The sequence below is a fragment of the Delphinus delphis genome, chromosome 4 (genome assembly GCF_949987515.2).
Source record: "Delphinus delphis chromosome 4, mDelDel1.2, whole genome shotgun sequence".
Classification (NCBI taxonomy): domain Eukaryota; kingdom Metazoa; phylum Chordata; class Mammalia; order Artiodactyla; family Delphinidae; genus Delphinus; species Delphinus delphis.
Window position 1 is genome coordinate 127,093,156 of NC_082686.1, and position 16,842 is coordinate 127,109,997.

Sequence of the window (16,842 nt, forward strand, 5' to 3'; positions counted from 1 at the left end):
GAACATACAGGTTTCTTGCCCCCTAATCAGTAATATTTTTTAGTAGCTGCCATTTACTGAGCCCTTATGAAATGCCAACCTCTGTATAAAACTCATTATACACATACGTGAACATCTCACAGCAATCATATGTGATAGGTGCTCTCATCATATCCTTTTTAAAAGATGAAGAAACAGAGGCACTGAAAGGTGAAGTAAATTTCTCAAAGACACACCGCTAAGGAGGTGTAAAGCTGGGGTTGAAACCCAGGTGGTCTGGCCTCTGAGTCTGCGCTCTCCTTTCTTAACTGAAATATTGATACCTTTTGGTGTTGACCTCGCTTTGCGTGTATGCTGTTGGGTTGTTTTGTCATCTTTGCCAGTATTTATTAATCAACCAGATGACTCAGTTTTAATTCTCAAAGTCGATTTGCTAATGGGTGATGGCATGTGCATTGCCACACTTCCCACGGGGAGCAGAGATGGTGTGTCAGAGTCTGAAGCTGGCTCTTCCCAAGTGAGCCTCTCTCAGCTCTGCCGGTGTAAGATGAAGCAGATTGAAATATTTTGACCTCGATCTCATCTTAAGAAATTTTCCTTTCCGCTGTGGCAGAGTTAGTTTGTCAGTATGCTTTGTCAGTTGTTCCTGGTCATGGAAGAAATGGTACTAAAATGACAATTTAAAATGGGTTTTTTATCAGACGTCTTAAAACCACTTTACAAGTCAAGCCTGGGGGATGTGGCAGAGCTGTGCCCTAGCTCACTAGCAAGCGTTCTGGTTTTGGAGTCCTCAGACCTCAGTGCGCATCTTACTTAGCTCTACCCAGACCCAGCTGTTTGGTCTTGAGAAATGTGCTGAAAAACAAAGCAGGCAGAACAATCGTATAGGCCTGTTTCCTGGACCCTAAAATACGAAGGTTGTGAAAGAGAAGTTTACAATTTCTTCATTTTATTCTGTGTATAAAGTGATACTCCTCCTGATGTGTACCTTTAAATTCCGTTTACTGATGGAAACTACACGTTCTCTTCTCCCTGCACCCCCCAGCACACTCGTATGCAGTACGAATTAATGCTAGTTTGCGAATTCTCTCGAGGGCAAGAGAACATATTAAATTATTTAGAAGTATTGCAGTGACTTTTAACCATATTAGTTAGAGATATGATTTAACTTTTCAAGTAATCCTGGCTATTTACTACTCCCCTCCCTTTTGTAACAGTAAAATAAATAAGAGCCAGTAACCCGAGGGCAAGACATCAGTGTGGCACATGAAGTAATCCTTTCTTTCTAACTAGATCTGCTGTTATTACTTCCTTTGTAGTATGTCTCTTTTGAGTCAACAACCATTCCTCTCCCTGGTCCTTACCTGCCTTAAGGGACAAGATGAACAACGAGAAGGCCTCCTAACCTCTCTGCAGAATCAAGTTAACCAGGTAAAGTACAGTAGAATATGGAGCCAGGCAGGTATTTTCCTAATGGCATTCATTTGTTTTCCTTTCAAATACTGAGCTTAAACTCAAATACTGCCCTTAAAATAAGGGCACAACATGTTTTGATTAGAAGCAGGAAAACACCGTCCATGCCCCGTTCTCCTACCTGGCATTCTAGTCACCATGAGATTAACGATCGTATAATATTAATTACGTGTTGGGTGAATGTCTGTAGACTATAAAAGTAACGTTTTGCAGATTGCACATAATTTTGTCATATCTGCTCCTCTCCTGACCCTGCCTCATGGGAGAGGTCCTGGAGCAATCTGTGTTGCAGGGGACATGGCAGTACGACAAAAGGGACCTCTCTCCACTTCCTCTGCTGGGCTTCCATGTAGCAGGCAGGGTCTCAGCTTGAGCTATGTAGGTTCAGAAACTCAGTTTTACTGCGAGAGCCAGACTGATGCTGGTCAAGTGCACAAGATACTCATTTATAAATCAGAAGGCATTTTGGTTCACTTACAAAGACTTTGGACTTTGCCTTTCCACCAATCACAGTTCTCCTGGTCACTATTCAGAGCACTTACATTCTGTGTACCGCAAGGAAACTGAGTGATCAAAGTGGAATTAGAAAGTATAGAGTGGAGCAGAGCGGGTAGACTTGGTTATATGGGATGTTTTATCCTGCGGTAGCATCTGATGGAGACCTCCCGTGGGGCTGTGATTCTGTGACACCGTGTCTTCTGGTACGGTACTAGATGAACATGAACAAGACACTTAACTCATTTGGTCCTCTCGTCATCCGCTCCCTTTTGGATATGTGAGACTTATTCTCTAGACAGCAGCCAGAGTGATCCTTTTTAAGTGTAAACCACATATTTTTCCAGTGCCCAAAATGCTGCAGTGTTTCTTACTATACCTAGAATAAAACTTCCGGGTCTAGGCTTACATGGCCCTCCACGACTGGGCACTGGCTCCCACCTCTACCTTGTTTCCTGCCCGGCATGGCCTCGCTCACTCCACTCTGTACACAGAGACCATGTTACTGTTCTTTGAACTTGCCAAGCAAAATTCTGATTGCAGAGCCGTTGCGTGTTTTCTCCCCTTCCCTGGAAGTTATTAACATGGCCGGTCCCTCACTTCCTCAGGTCTCTGCTCAGATGTCACCTCCTTAGTCCTCCCCCCACATCCCCCCGCCAATCACTCTCTAAAAGTAGGACCACAGTCATTCTCTATCCCCTTGCCCTGGTTTCATACCACTTGTTCCACTTATTTTTATTTGTCCCGCTATCAGAATGTCAGCTCCATGACAGCGTGTGTGTTTTGTTAACTGCCTTGTACCCTTCACCTGCCTTGGGGAAGGTTCATCCGTATCTTTTGATGATATTTGGGAAGTGCTCTCCTTTTACCATGAGGTGTACTTACAAGTCATCTCTTGGGCTCAGTTACTTCTGCATACGACTCATTTCAGCTCTTTTGAGATGATTCTCATTTGGTGCCCTATTTCAGAGCATGGCAGTATGGGTTTGTTTGGGATTTTTTTGCTTATATCTGATTCTGGGTGTTCCCCACTTGTGGTTTGCCTTCGCTAAGCAACCCTTCCCTTCCCAACATTTGTCTGAATCAGTGAGGAAGCAGTTACTTAATAAATTGATATGCCACTGATGTCCAATAGGTCATATTTTTCAAAATAGGTTACAATATCTTTATCAAGGAAGACAAGTTTATAAACTAGCAAGCCTTCAATGAAACATCAGAATAATACTTTTACTAGGATTCACAGCATGTCCCTAGAAATACAGGACAAGACTGATATAAAATGTAATTCTATCTGTCTTTATACTTATCTTTATAAGACCAGTTTAATGATGCATTTTAAAAATAATCTTTATTTTTGTTAATGCTTAACTTGATGACCCTCTACAGCATTTTCTAAGACTTAGTAACAGGATCTGTAATTAGATAAGATTTTTCTTAACAGGGTACGTAATTAGATACCAAACAAAGAAATAGTCAGATTTCTGTCTGCGTGGAGGAAGGGGAGGAAAGCAAAATTTTATTTTCCCCTTGGTTTTTAATTTATTAAACTAAGAAGTTGTTTTTTGACTGTCAGTAAAAAAGCTCAATTTAACTTTAAATATGAGAAAAATCAAATTTAACAGGGAAAACAAGTTTTGGGGGTTGTTTTCATTCGTCTTCTGATTTAGATTTTAAGTAATTGGAGAGAAGAACGGTACCAAGATGACATAAAAGCACGACAGATGATGCACGAGGCATTGCAGCTCCGCCTGAATTTGGTAAGAGACGCTTCTAGTGTTCTCCCTTCATTACACTTATCTAAATGTGAAAATAGCTCCAGCTTTCCACTCCTGCTGTGGCCACAGTTTCCATTCCAAGGTGAGGCCTGCTGCTTGCTCTCTCTACTACTTCCTTGTCTCTCAAACCTTCTGTCGTCCTGGCCACTGTCCTTCCTGTCTGGTCTGGCTTCTGGACAGCAGTAGGTATTTTAGGCATTGGGTTGCCCTCTGCGCCTCACCCGCAGTGAATCTCTCTCTCTTTTCCATTTGTGCCAAGAGTAGGTCTTAGAGAACTAATTTGAGATGTGTTAGCTTTTACCGTACTTGCTTAAAAACTGTATTAAAACGTCCTTTAAGGCAAAATTTTATCAAACTTTCCATCAAATTGGTCATAAAGACAAATCCCCACAGGGAGGTTTTATAGAAGTTTAAAATTCCTTGCCCACTGCACATTCCTCTGACTTTTCCTTTTCTCAGTGTACAGCCCAGATAAAAGCTACTCTGGAAGATGGCTTGCCTGATATTTGCTATTAATTCCCGCGCGTGAACAAGCAGCCCTGGGCGCTTGTCTTTACTTCTCTGTTACTGGGTATTTCCAAGTGTTATTATGACAACAGGCTTAGATTCAATAGTAACTGACAACACAAAGTTGTAGATAATTGAGTCCCGCGGTTTTGATCTATTCAGCTTTAATTAGATGAAAATTACGTCATGAAACTGGATATCATGAAATTTAGGGACAAAAGAAAGCTAATTATACTAGTATGTAATTCATGTTGATGACATGTCTACACTAGAGTACCCCTTTCTTTTTTTTTTTTTTTGGAATGACCAGTTCCTGTTCTAATGGAACCAAAAAGAGTAGCAAATATATAGCTAGGTGAGAGAGAAGACAAGATAATCCATAAACTAGAGTACCTTTTAAAAAAATTTTTAAACCAATCAAAATTTGGTTGCATAAAGTGGTGAGGGTGGTATTTTCTCTGTAACACCGTGCATATTTTTTCATTGTATTTTTTATGTGCAAGGTGGGAGGAATGTTTGACACAGTGCAGAGAAGCACCCAGTGGACGACAGATTGGGCCCTTCTTCTCCTTCAGATCATTACTTCTGGAACCGTCGACATGCACACTAACAAGTATGTTCTTATTCATTTCACACTGATTTTGCTGCATGCGTGTGTAGTGAAGGCTTTGATATACTGACTACAAATTCTATCACATCGTATATTCTTCGGTACCACTAATAATTCTGTGCCTTAAATAAAAATGCTCAGTTATTTAAGAGTGTCTTGGTTTTGCTTTAAGGTGCAAATGCTTTCTTTCTCCTCCTAGTGAATTATTCACAACAGTTCTTGACATGCTGGGTGTTTTAATCAATGGAACATTGGCCTCTGACCTATCAAATGCATCCCCAGGGGGATCTGAAGAGAACAAACGTGCATACATGAACTTAGTAAAGAAACTGAAAGTAAGTTTGTGACCTGCTTATATTGTGGGTTCTCATTGTTTATGGATTTGTTATTTAGTGCATGTTATCTTGTCACTCCTTAAATTAGATACTATTTATTGCATTCAACTTAATGTAATGTGATTATTTTGCTATTTGCTTTACCTCAGCTTCCCAGTACCCAAAAGTTATAAGTATATATAACTTGGAGATTTTTCTTAAAATAATTATATTCATAAAACATTTAATTTCTTAAGGAACTTTAGAAATCCCTTATCAAATGTATAACCAAAATGCCAACGTTAGATTTAGGATAATTTGGCCTTCGACTGGCAGCATGCAGTTGAAAAATAAACATTTGCATTGATATTTCTAAATTCAATTCATTTGACCAGCCACTAACACAGTCTTTGAAATAAAGTGCAAACAAACAATGCAGGAAAAAAAATTAACATACCCGATGACCTTACTAATAAAATAACCAATGGTTACCTTGAGGTCTGACCCTGGGTTGGGGAATGTGTTCCGTGCTGCAGCTCCTGCCTTCTGGTTGCAAATGCTACTCTGGATTTTTGTCATTTCAGCACTCTGATGTGTGTTGTGTAACAAGGGTGTCCTTATATGTGTTCTATTTTCTACTTAAATAGAAGAAATGAAACATCCTCACCACTCTCAATGAAAGCTGCCCCATAGACCGTCTTCAAGGTTAAAGAACATTCCAGCTATAAAAAAGGAAATGGAACTTCCTTCTTGTTAACTTTTGCCTTTATTGTAATTTCTGTCTTACTTCTCTCTCCCTTTTTTTTTTAGAAAGAGCTGGGAGACAAGCGGTCAGAAAGTATTGACAAAGTTCGACAGTTGCTACCTTTGCCAAAACAGACATGTGATGTCATCACTTGTGAACCTATGGGCTCCTTGATTGACACAAAAGGAAACAAAATTGCTGGATTCGACTCTATAGACAAAAAACAGGCAAGAGTAAATGTTTGTTTCTTATATATAAAAATGCATGAACTTACAAAGACAAAATGCATTTTCTTGTCTTCCTATAGGGCATGTAAAACATCTTAACTTTATTGTTTCTTGATTTTTTAAAACATATCCTTGTCATTTAAATGCAACGGTTATTGGCATTATCATACAGATAATGATCTTTGAAGATCTTCATTTAAAACTGTTCCTGAATTTAAGTGAATTTCTGAAGCCCACCAAGGGAAAAGTAAGTAAAACCTTAATGTAAAAAAAAAAGCAAAGATGGGGTTTGATTTTACTGCAGAATTGGAAACAGAATAATACGTTTAATAGATGAGAAAGTTTTTATTGGTAAAGTCTTCATGTAGTGACTATTTTGAGTAAACAAATTTTTTTTAAAGTGAGGGCACTTTATTTCCTTATCAACTGAACAATATTTAATGAACACTTGATATATATATAAGATATTAAACGTGGTTCTCTAGAATATGAGAAGAGTGGTCAGTTACTCTTTCAGTGAACACTGAGCGGCCACAGATTTCTGAGATCACAGGGATGAAAGACAGAGTTCCTACCCTTAAGAGGAAGTAGACGATTACGGTGTGGTGAGATTTGTGTGTCCTGGTACGGAGTGCTAGGGGAAGCTGACAAGGGGCCAACACATTCAGATGTGGCGTAGGTAGTCAGAACAGGATCCTTAGGAAAATTGACGCTTGAATCATTTTGGAGGATTAAGAGTCAGCCAGGAGTTAAGGCGGAGTGTGGTACAGGCACGGGGAAGTGTTTGTGCAAAGGCATGACAGACTGTCGCTTGTAGGCAAGATGCAGCGCTGCAGTAAATCAGCGCCCTGAGTGCTGGTACCCGCACGGTTGTGGAGAGAGGCAAGACTAGAGTCAGGGGCAGGTTGAGTTCGCAGTGCTGGTGGGCTCTCCAGTGGTGACACATTTGGATACATGGTCTTGGCACCCAGGAAAGAGGTCTAATGTCAAGACAGATATTAGGAAGCAGTCAAAATACAGATGGTAAGTGAGCCTTGGTTTTGGATGAAGCCACCGTGGAAGAGTGTGTGTAGCTTTGGAACGGGAGCATTCATAAGTTATTCAAAGTAACTTGAGCAGTTATTTTCAGGGTCACTTGGAAGAAAAATTTTTTTCAGATTGGTGTGCCAGGGAAAGGACCAAGGGACAGTGCCAATTAATGTTAAAAATAAGAAACTTTTATTTTCAGAAACAGAATAACATTTCTTCTTCTACACTCAGTAGAGATAAGCTTGAATTGAAGGTCTTTATTTGTACCTGTTGGTGCAAGTTAATTCTGTAATAATATTACTTAACTATTCAGAGACTGCCCAAGTAAGTACCTGAAAGGTGCCTGTATTGCATCAAAGTCCAACCCAATTAGAGGTTGACTATAACTTGACTCCTAAGTTTTGTTTCATCTTAAAAGCAATAGATTCCAAAGGTTTACAGTTCAGTATAGTAAGATCACCTTTGCAGTGTTTCTTAGAATTTTTTTTTTTTTTGCGAAAAAAGAAAACCAAATGGAAAAAAATGCCATTTACAGTAAAATCTACTGTACTGTCTGGTGTCACAGCCTGAACAGTGTCGTATAAAGGACCGTAGAACTGGAGTTAAAGGTCTGGATTGTAGCCGCCGCTCTCAGTGATCTAGTGTCAGCCTGGACTCATCACTTAGCCCGTCTGCCTTGTGCTAGAGTTCTCTAAGGCCCCCACGAGGCAGAATGTTCTCTGAATCCATGTCCCAAGCAAGCCTGGCCTCCGAGTCAGGCAAAGATCTGAGCATGTGGTCATAGCGCATTTTTTCACCACAGGGTCTCCAGGTCTCCACGAAGCAGAAGGTGTCCCCATGGGATTTGTTTGAGGGTCAGAAGAACCCAGCTCCTCTGTCCTGGGCCTGGTTCGGGACTGTCCGAGTGGACCGGAAGGTCATCAAGTACGAGGAACAGCATCACCTCCTCCTGTATCACACACACCCCATGCCCAAGCCGCGAAGTTACTACCTCGAGCCGCTGCCCCTGCCCCCTGAGGAGGAAGAGGAAGGGCCTACATCTCCCATTTCTCAGGAACCGGAGAGGAAATCAGCTGAGCTGTCAGATCAAGGAAAAACCACAACAGATGAAGAGAAGAAGACAAAGGGAAGGAAGCGCAAGACGAAATCCAGCTCGAGAGTTGATGTGAGTACGGGAAGTAGAGAGAGGTCTTGGGCACGTTAGCGTCTCCTAGCAGATTTACTAGTTCCTGAATTATATCCCTAAGAAACATTCCTAGGCGCAGTATAAGCCTATTTGTAAGCTGTCCTGACGGCTCAGATGTCATCAACAGAACCTCCTCTACTTTTCATAACTTGGTTTAATTTTAGGCTTCAGTTGTGAATAATATGAATGTTTCACTGTCTCACAATTTCTCAAATTTGAAACTTGAATTTTTTGACCTATAAAATCTCATCCTCGTACATATTTTTATTATGAGGTGTCTAAAATATTTTTTGTATTTTGGGCAGTTGGTATCTATAGTAAATTAACATAGAAAACTCTTTGTTTTCCCTAGATAAAACCCCATCTGATCTATCTAATAGGATGATTCTGAGATTTCCTAGTTTACCATTTCCATCTTACTGTCCTTTATATTCTACTTTTTACCATATTTTCAGACTTTATAAGAAGTAAACATAATTTGAAACAGTTTTACCTCTTGTTTCCCTGTTAGCCTTCCCTACCTAGAGCAACCTTTTCTGGAAAAAAGAGAAATCTATGAGATGGTAACTTAGAAATAATTTTATAGAATTAACATGTAAAATAGCTTTCCATTTAAACTCACCTGAAAATATTTGAGAGGGAACTTGTGACATTTTTCTATAAAATTCGAGAGCGTTCTTGTTGTCCAGTGGAAGAAATATTCACAAGTTGTTGTTCAGTCATCATGACTAATTATTGGTATTGTTCACCTATGTCAAAACCAAAACATTTTTTCCTAGCTGATAGCTTGGTGATTAATATTATTCTAGAAATGACCACCATCGCTTTTGGATGCCACTTGAATGTCAGTGCCCTCTTCTCGTGTAGCCTTCCTACCAATATCCCTCTGTTTTGAAAAAGGTCCAGACTGTTTTAGTAAGGTTCAGACTGCCACTCCCCCGAGTCTGGGTCTCCTAGCCTGTCTATCCACATGGATGCATTTCTGTTCCTTTCAGATGCTTTAAAAGACCTCAGACTCATCTCATTCCCCAGGTGCATCCTGGTCATGTCCCTTTCTCCCATACTTTTCCTGAAGCTGCCTCTTTTCAATCGGGTATATTGCAGGGAACTGAACCTTTAGTTTTCCTTTCATCCTTCAGGGCTGGAGAAGGAGGAATTGAGGCATTCAGGTGTGATCCTTAGAGGCTTTGCAGTTGCTCCAAGGAAGAGAAAGCCCTGGGCAAGAAGTGTGGTGAGGGGCGGAAGGGGACAAGATGGAAGGGGAATCTACTTCTTTAGAGTGCTGTACTGAAAGTTGGAACTAAGACACTGTCTAGGCTGGAGACTGGTTCTGAAGTACTGTGGGCCTTTCTGGCTAATTCTCATCCAGGTACAAGGTATCAGGAAAGCCTTGTAAGATGCAGTGAGCGGGAGATTCAGCCCCTAAAGACACTTTCTCGGCCGTGGGTGGTGTTCCAAATGTGCTTTTAGTATTTTAAACACAGAGTGCAGAAGAGATCCTTTTTCAACTTCCCCTGCTGTAGCCATGTACATTTTAAGTCAAGGAAGAGTTTTAATTTAAATGAGTGTTTTGCAGAGAATATGCCGACTGCTGGGATAGGAGCTCTCTCAAGTAATGTGATAGGAGGAATTTGCGTTAATTATCTTTGTGGCGTGTGGAGTTAAGTAACTGTTTTTTTCTTTAACCCTGTGTTGAAGGAGTATCCACAGAGCAACATGTACCGAGTGCCTCCCAACTACTCACCCGTCTCCTCCCAGATGATGCATCACCCACAGTCCACCTTGTGGGGCTACAACCTCATGGGTCAGCCCCAGCAGCCCGGCCTTTTCCTTCAGAGCCAAGCTCTCACTCCAGGTATGTGAAGACGGAGCGTAGTCAGGGGACTCCGAGGTGAGAAATAGCTTGGGGTTCTCTTTGCTTTTAAACTGAAACCTCCACACAACTTGCACATTTCCAGAAGTGAGCACTCAGTGGACATGTCTGGAATTTCCCTCCACTCAAGGTGTTTTTTCCTTCTTCTAAGATTTCAGTTTCAGTGACTAGTTCATGTGTCGCTTTTGGAATTTTCATCCAATGTCAGAAGGAGATTAGCCCCTGATGCACATCTCAGCTATAAGATAAAAAGTTGATAAAGTTTTGTGTTGTGAAATTTGCGTGTGCTTTTATCAGATATAATTCTTATCAGCATTTTCAATTATTAGACACTATTTTAGTGTCTTTTATTGTTTCCTCATGTTATAACTTTTAAATTGTTTATACCACGAAGGATCTCAGAAGTTTGGTGCAGCAAATAGATATCAGTAAGAAATCCTACCGTATTCACAGTAAATGTTAGTATTGCTTTGATTCAAGCCCAAGTAGATTTTATATCTAGAATAAAGATTTTTCTGAATAAAGAAGTCTCTTAATTAGAAATGAATTTAATTTTTTCTTTCTAAATGAAAGTTTGCCTGTTTCTGTGAAACAGTTTATTTTGAGATCTCAACCTGCATTTTGTTAGGATGTGACATTCTAACAAATAATAATTTTTCCTTACTGTGTTCTGTATTATATTGTGATTTTTATTGTAATTGGAGGATGACATTTTGATTCTTGGCTTACGGTAGGGGAGAATCCATATTTTGTCCTCTGAATCTGTGGTTAAGAGAGCTGGTCTGGGAGTTACAGTTCTGCTTCAACTCTGGCTCTACCACCCTCTGACTGTATCATCTCCACCATGTCTTAGCTTCTCTGTGCCTCAGTCTGATCATCTGTAAAGTGGACGTGCTAACATATACCCTCACAGTGTGGGTGATTCAATTATCCATTCAACAACATGTACTGAGCTTCGTTCATCGTGTGCCAGATACAGTTTTAGTTGTTAGGGTATTGCAGTAAGCAGAATGGATGAAAATGCTCATTCTTTCTTTGAAGGATGAAATAAGTTTTATATTACATACACAGACAAACACACATATATAATTTACAGTGAGTTTTTAAAAATACAGCATTTAGAAGATAGCCTGACACAACAGACAGGTTCAGTGAGTGATCTTAACATATCCTACCTCAGGGCTTTTGCACATGCTGGCCCCTGCCTGGAGTGGGCTCCCTCAGATACCTGCATGCTCACTGCCTGCTTCCTTTGGGTTGAGGCCTGCACTGACCACCCTGTTTTAAACTGTAAACCACACCCTTTCCCTGGCCTCTCTGTTCCCCTCCACTTCCTTCAGTTTCTTTCTAGCACCGGCACTTGCTTATAGACTCTATCTATATTTTACTTACTTCCTGGTTTATTATCTGCCTTCTCCAGAATGTAAGCTCCATGAGGGCAGGTATTTTTTCTCATGGCTCACTATAGTATGCCCAGAACTTAGAGCAGTGTCCGGCTTGTAGTGGGGTCTTAAAAATAGGTTATTGAGTGAATAGAATGTAGACGACAAAAGAAAGAACAGACTAGGCAGTGGTAAATGTGGAAAATAATAAGGGCTCATCCTCTCTTTTGACTTTCTCTCTTTAATTCCAAAGTCCTTGTGAATTTAAGCATTTTTAAACTTTTTAGATATTGAAATCAAACACAAGGACTGTCTATAAATTGAAGGCTAAGTATTTTAAAAGGCACATACCCTTTTCCCCCTAGAATACTGTAAAAGGTGTTTATAAGTTGAGGAACTTTAGGTATTAGGTAAGTCTTAGGTATCATGACATGTAAGAAAAAGAATTGAAGAAAACAATTAATTATGAGGATTTTACATGTGTGAATTAATAGATTTTCATAAAGTTTTAAATCCTATGGAGTTGAGGAAGAGTATGTACCATCTGCTTGCATTCATACATTCTTAAAAATGCAAAACAGTGCCCTTCCCCCCCCAACACACACACACACACACACACACACACACACACACACACACACACACACATATCTTTAGCAATCTCTCTCTCTCATGTATACACTCCAAGATGGTAAAATTATAAGGAAATGCATGTGAATAATAAAGAGCATTTGGTGAGAGATGGGGAGGAAATTAATTCGGTGAGACTATACAGAGGGCGTCAGTGTATTTATTATATCTTATTTCTTTAGCTGACTCAGAGGTATAAGATTATAGAAAAATGAGGGAAATTAGAAGTAGATCATAGCCTAATCTTTAAAAAGAATGTCTCTTACTTATAAAATGAGTCAATAAAGTTGTATTAGTATATTTCCAATTCTTCAACAAAAGTTACCTTGTCATGTTACTCAAATTGACCTCCCACTTTTTTTCCAAATGTTCTTCAAATGCTGCTGAATGACTTCATAAATCATATTGCTGATTGTGACGCTGAGTCTTTAAAAGAATGTGGGCTTTTTCAGTGATCAGTGTTGAAATGTTTGTTTCCATCATACAAGTTGGTTTAAAGAAAAAATATAACATTTGTAAGGTATTTATGTAGAAGTTTTCTTATTCACATACATTCAAGAATATAAACTATCTGGTGAGTGAAGGATTGGCACCTACTTGAAGCCAGTAAATGTTGAAATTTTTTTTCCTCTTAAAGGCATTTGGCAGATTATATATGCAAATATGTTAAGGTTTCCATTTGTTTTTTTAAGCTATAATTAATGTTTCTTGTTTATTTGACGTCTACCCTTCAAAAACAATGTGTTTTGTCTTTAGAATCATGGTATTTGAAGCTTCCGAGCATTTCAGGTTTTTAAAGTTTTGTCATGCTTCTCTACCGAAAAACAGGCATTTTTATTTTGCTGTGGTAAAGAAACTTAAATACCATGAACTTCAAAAGGGTTTAAAGTTCCAAAAGGGTCTCTATGCCTGGCTTAGCACACTTGATAAAATACCCCACGAAGGCAATACATTTTGTGCAAGTGACGTGTCCCCGGGGCGCCTCGCATAATTTAGAACCCACATGATTCTGAAATTGTGCCAGTGACTCTGCATCTCGGGGCGTTTCACTTTACCAACCAAAGTGGGCCCTCTGTGAAGTCATTCAGATATTATCATTCACTAGACGTCACCCTCCCCATCGTTTGGAATTTATGCAACCCTTAGGGATCTTTGATATTTGTAGAGGGTGGGGCAGTGCCCTACTTCCCACTGAGCTCCTCAGGTGAGGCTCGGGGTGAGACTTCTGTGTTTTAATAAAGTAAGGAAGACCTATTGCATTAACATGCGCAGAAAGCCCTTCCTTCCGGTTGCTTTTGTAGGTGGCTCCAGGTTGGACCCCGCGGGCTCCTTTGTCCCCACCAATACCAAGCAAGCTCTGTCCAACATGCTGCAGCGGCGCTCGGGGGCCGTGATGCAGCCGCCCTCCCTTCACGCCATCACGTCGCAGCAGCAGTTGATACAGATGAAGCTTCTGCAGCAGCAGCAGCAACAGCGGCTTCTCAGGCAAGCCCAGACGCGACCTTTCCAACAGGTTTGTCCCGATCAGCAGTGTCCTCCTCCACGTTTCATTAGTTCCTCTAGCTCAGGATGAGAGTGGGGATGTGACAGATTCTTGCTGCACGTGCACGCCTGTTTACCTGTGCGAGCGAGTGCACGTGGATCTCTCTCGTACAGGTTGATACATGCTTCTCCCCCCCTTGTATTTTACTATTATCATGGATCAGATAAGGACTTGAAATGTCTTAGGTTCATTCAAAGTATGCCTCAAAACAAAAAGGAGAGCTAATGATTTTCTAGTCACTTGGAAGCTGCAGGACTTTCACCCTTGAAGTGACCTTCTCTGAGCACTCATTCCCTATTATCGTTATCACCATATTCCGTACTCCTTTTAGCTCTACTTTCACGTATTATTATTTGATGTATTACTTTGATGTTGTAGCTCTGAAGCCCTGATGTTTCCTAGGTTTTCTCCTACAGTGCCCTGTACTGCACAGACTCTGTTTTTAGTATATACTTCACAAGATCTACAGTAGGCAAAGAATACATACACTACAAGTGACAGTCAGCATATGGATATCTTTAACTCTTGATTTATATTATTTCTATTTTTATGCCCTATAACCCCATCTTCTATAAATTTTAAAATGATAGTGATTGTTTAACATTGGTGGAAGTCACACGAAACTTAGTATAGACTCATAAATAACCCACCAATCTGTACAAATATGTTAAAGTAAAAAGCGGGAGGTGAGAATGTGCTTTTTCTTCCAGTTTCTGTACACTTTTTGTGTTTTCCGGTTTTTCTTAGAACAATTGCACTATGGTGGTGCTGACGGTAGCCGCTAACACGATGAGAGCACTTACTTTTTTGAGAACTTTAATGTATTGATTGTCTTAGATCTCACAGCAACCCTTGAGTGAGGTACTTTATGATCCTCAAAGGAAGTAGCCAGTCTACAAGTGTATCCTGCTCTAAGAACAACCACCGATTTTCAAATTAGCAAGGAATTCTAACGCTTTTAAAAATATTCTTTGTGTTCTGAGTAACTTTCTAGACGTGTCTCCATTGTACAACTTGTGGCATTTCTGCATGAAGTCCACTTAGTGATTTGGGGGATGGGAGTGGTAGGGCTAGTTATGCCGTCTTAAAAATGGTTCTTTTCCTTTTTTTAATTTATTATTTGTTCTAACCTGTGTTATAAGAAGGACAGGAGAGAGGAATCTAGTTTGAACCACATGAGAATACAAACAACAGTCACTACATGCTTGTCTCCCCCTGAGCTCTGAGAGATTTTTGATCACTCAAACTCCCTGGGTGTCAGGAAACACGGGCCTAAGTTACTTCTTACACAGAAGTGATGAAGATTTGATTAAAATCCTTAAGAAGCCTTGATTTTTCTCTAAATAGGCAGCATGTTTGGAGTCATTTAAAACCTCAGTGGGATTTTAGCTCTTCTTGGGGATGAATGAAAATAAGTTACATCACTGTTTCCAATCCTTATCAAGAAAAAATTTACTGGAAGTCGAATAATTATTCTACTAGAATGAATTCAGTTTGCTTTTAAAGTAATTTAAGCCTAAGTAAAATTTACCTTCCAATAAGAAATGTTTATTTTTTCCTATCTACCTTTTTATCAAAAGGTAGAATTTGACTTATTAATAGCCCACTTTCAATCTATTACTGCTGGGTTCAGTTTTGAATGTCTCTAATTGGGCAGGAGCTCACTGTGTCATTTATAGGTGAAACACCTGTCCTCAGAAGTTCACTTCCTGACACAAGCCATGACAAGCTATTTCCCCTAAAGCAAAAAAAAAAAATTTTTTTAAAGGGGATTCAATAGAATAATCTTCGCGTATTCAGAAATATCCTTGCATGTTTGGAGAAGGTAGACTTACGACCTAAAACGTCACTGTAGGACCCCATTACTCACAACACTCAAAAATACCTGACTATTCTTTCATACCATCTAGGGTTGTACTGCTGGTACCAATAGGAATTAACTGATAATGCATTCTTTTTTTTAACTGATTCTTTTGTAGCAACTCTGTCACATGTTGGATTTTTCTTTTCTTTCCTTTTATCTTGCTTTTTTTTTTTTTTTTTTCCTTTTGAGAAGTCAGGAGTTCTTTCTTCAAGTAATAAAAGCTCAGCTTCGTAACAGTGATTGTACTGGCATACCTTGTTTTACTGTGCTTTCGCTTTGTGGCACTCCACAGATATTACACTTCTTGCAAACTGAAGGGTTGTGGTAACCCTGCATTGAGCAAGTCTCGGCACTGTTTTTCCAACAGTATTTGCTGACTTTGTGTCTCTGTGTTACATTTTGGTAGTACTTGCAATATTTCAGACTTTTTTGTTATTATATTTGTTATGGTGATCTGTGATCAGTGATCTTTGACGTTATTACTATGACTCACTGGAGGATCAGATGATGGTTAGCATTTTTTAGCAATGAAGTATTTTTTTAAATTAAAATGTACTTTTTAAAAGACATCATACTATTGCACACTTACTAGACTACAGTATAATTTTAACATAGCCTTTATATGCACTGGGAAACCAAAAACTTCAAGTGACTCTCTTGATCGAGGCATTCACTTTATTGCGGTGGCCTAGAACCAAATCCGCAGTACCTCCAAGGTTTGCCTGTATAATAGTCACCTCTCCCTCTCCCCCATGTTCTTTCTTTAACTGTTGAAACTTGCTTTGGAGTTTCTGAAGGGCTTTCAGAAGCAGACATGTTTTTTCCTCCCTCACCATTCTTGAAGTGTTGGATAATTGAGAAAAATAGAATTCTGTAAAGGAAGAGAAATGCATACGGGGTGCAGTCGCAGGATGGAGTGGTCCTCCATAGAGTAGATGAGACTTGTATGTAGCATCTGCTAGAGTGCCTGCACCGAGGAGGTTCTGAGGGAAACGTTAGCCCCTTTCCTCTCTCCCAGTAGATCATGGATTAGTATACCTAGAATCTAGCTAACTGTGGTATCGTGGCACAAAAAAATTCGCCTCATGGTAATCTTTAAAAATCTAGAATAAAGGCAGAATTACATGGAATATAAGGGATATTGATAACAGTGTTTTCATATATGATTCTGGATGCAATTCGTTGTTTTTCTAGTAAGCACTGACCCATA

At 39.7% G+C, this 16,842-nt stretch overlaps 1 protein-coding gene across 1 annotated transcript in view; it reads left to right on the forward strand.

Moving 5' to 3' along the window:
• The window catches only part of MED12L (mediator complex subunit 12L), a 308,809-nt gene that overhangs the window by 275,112 nt on the left and 16,855 nt on the right, over window positions 1-16,842 (forward strand). Inside the window, exons 31-38 of the mRNA XM_060011436.1 lie at window positions 1,299-1,410; window positions 3,615-3,704; window positions 4,733-4,842; window positions 5,039-5,174; window positions 5,964-6,125; window positions 7,957-8,319; window positions 10,039-10,195; window positions 13,527-13,738. Coding sequence (XP_059867419.1) covers window positions 1,299-1,410; window positions 3,615-3,704; window positions 4,733-4,842; window positions 5,039-5,174; window positions 5,964-6,125; window positions 7,957-8,319; window positions 10,039-10,195; window positions 13,527-13,738 — 1,342 coding nt within the window. The remainder of the gene's footprint in view (window positions 1-1,298; window positions 1,411-3,614; window positions 3,705-4,732; window positions 4,843-5,038; window positions 5,175-5,963; window positions 6,126-7,956; window positions 8,320-10,038; window positions 10,196-13,526; window positions 13,739-16,842) is intronic.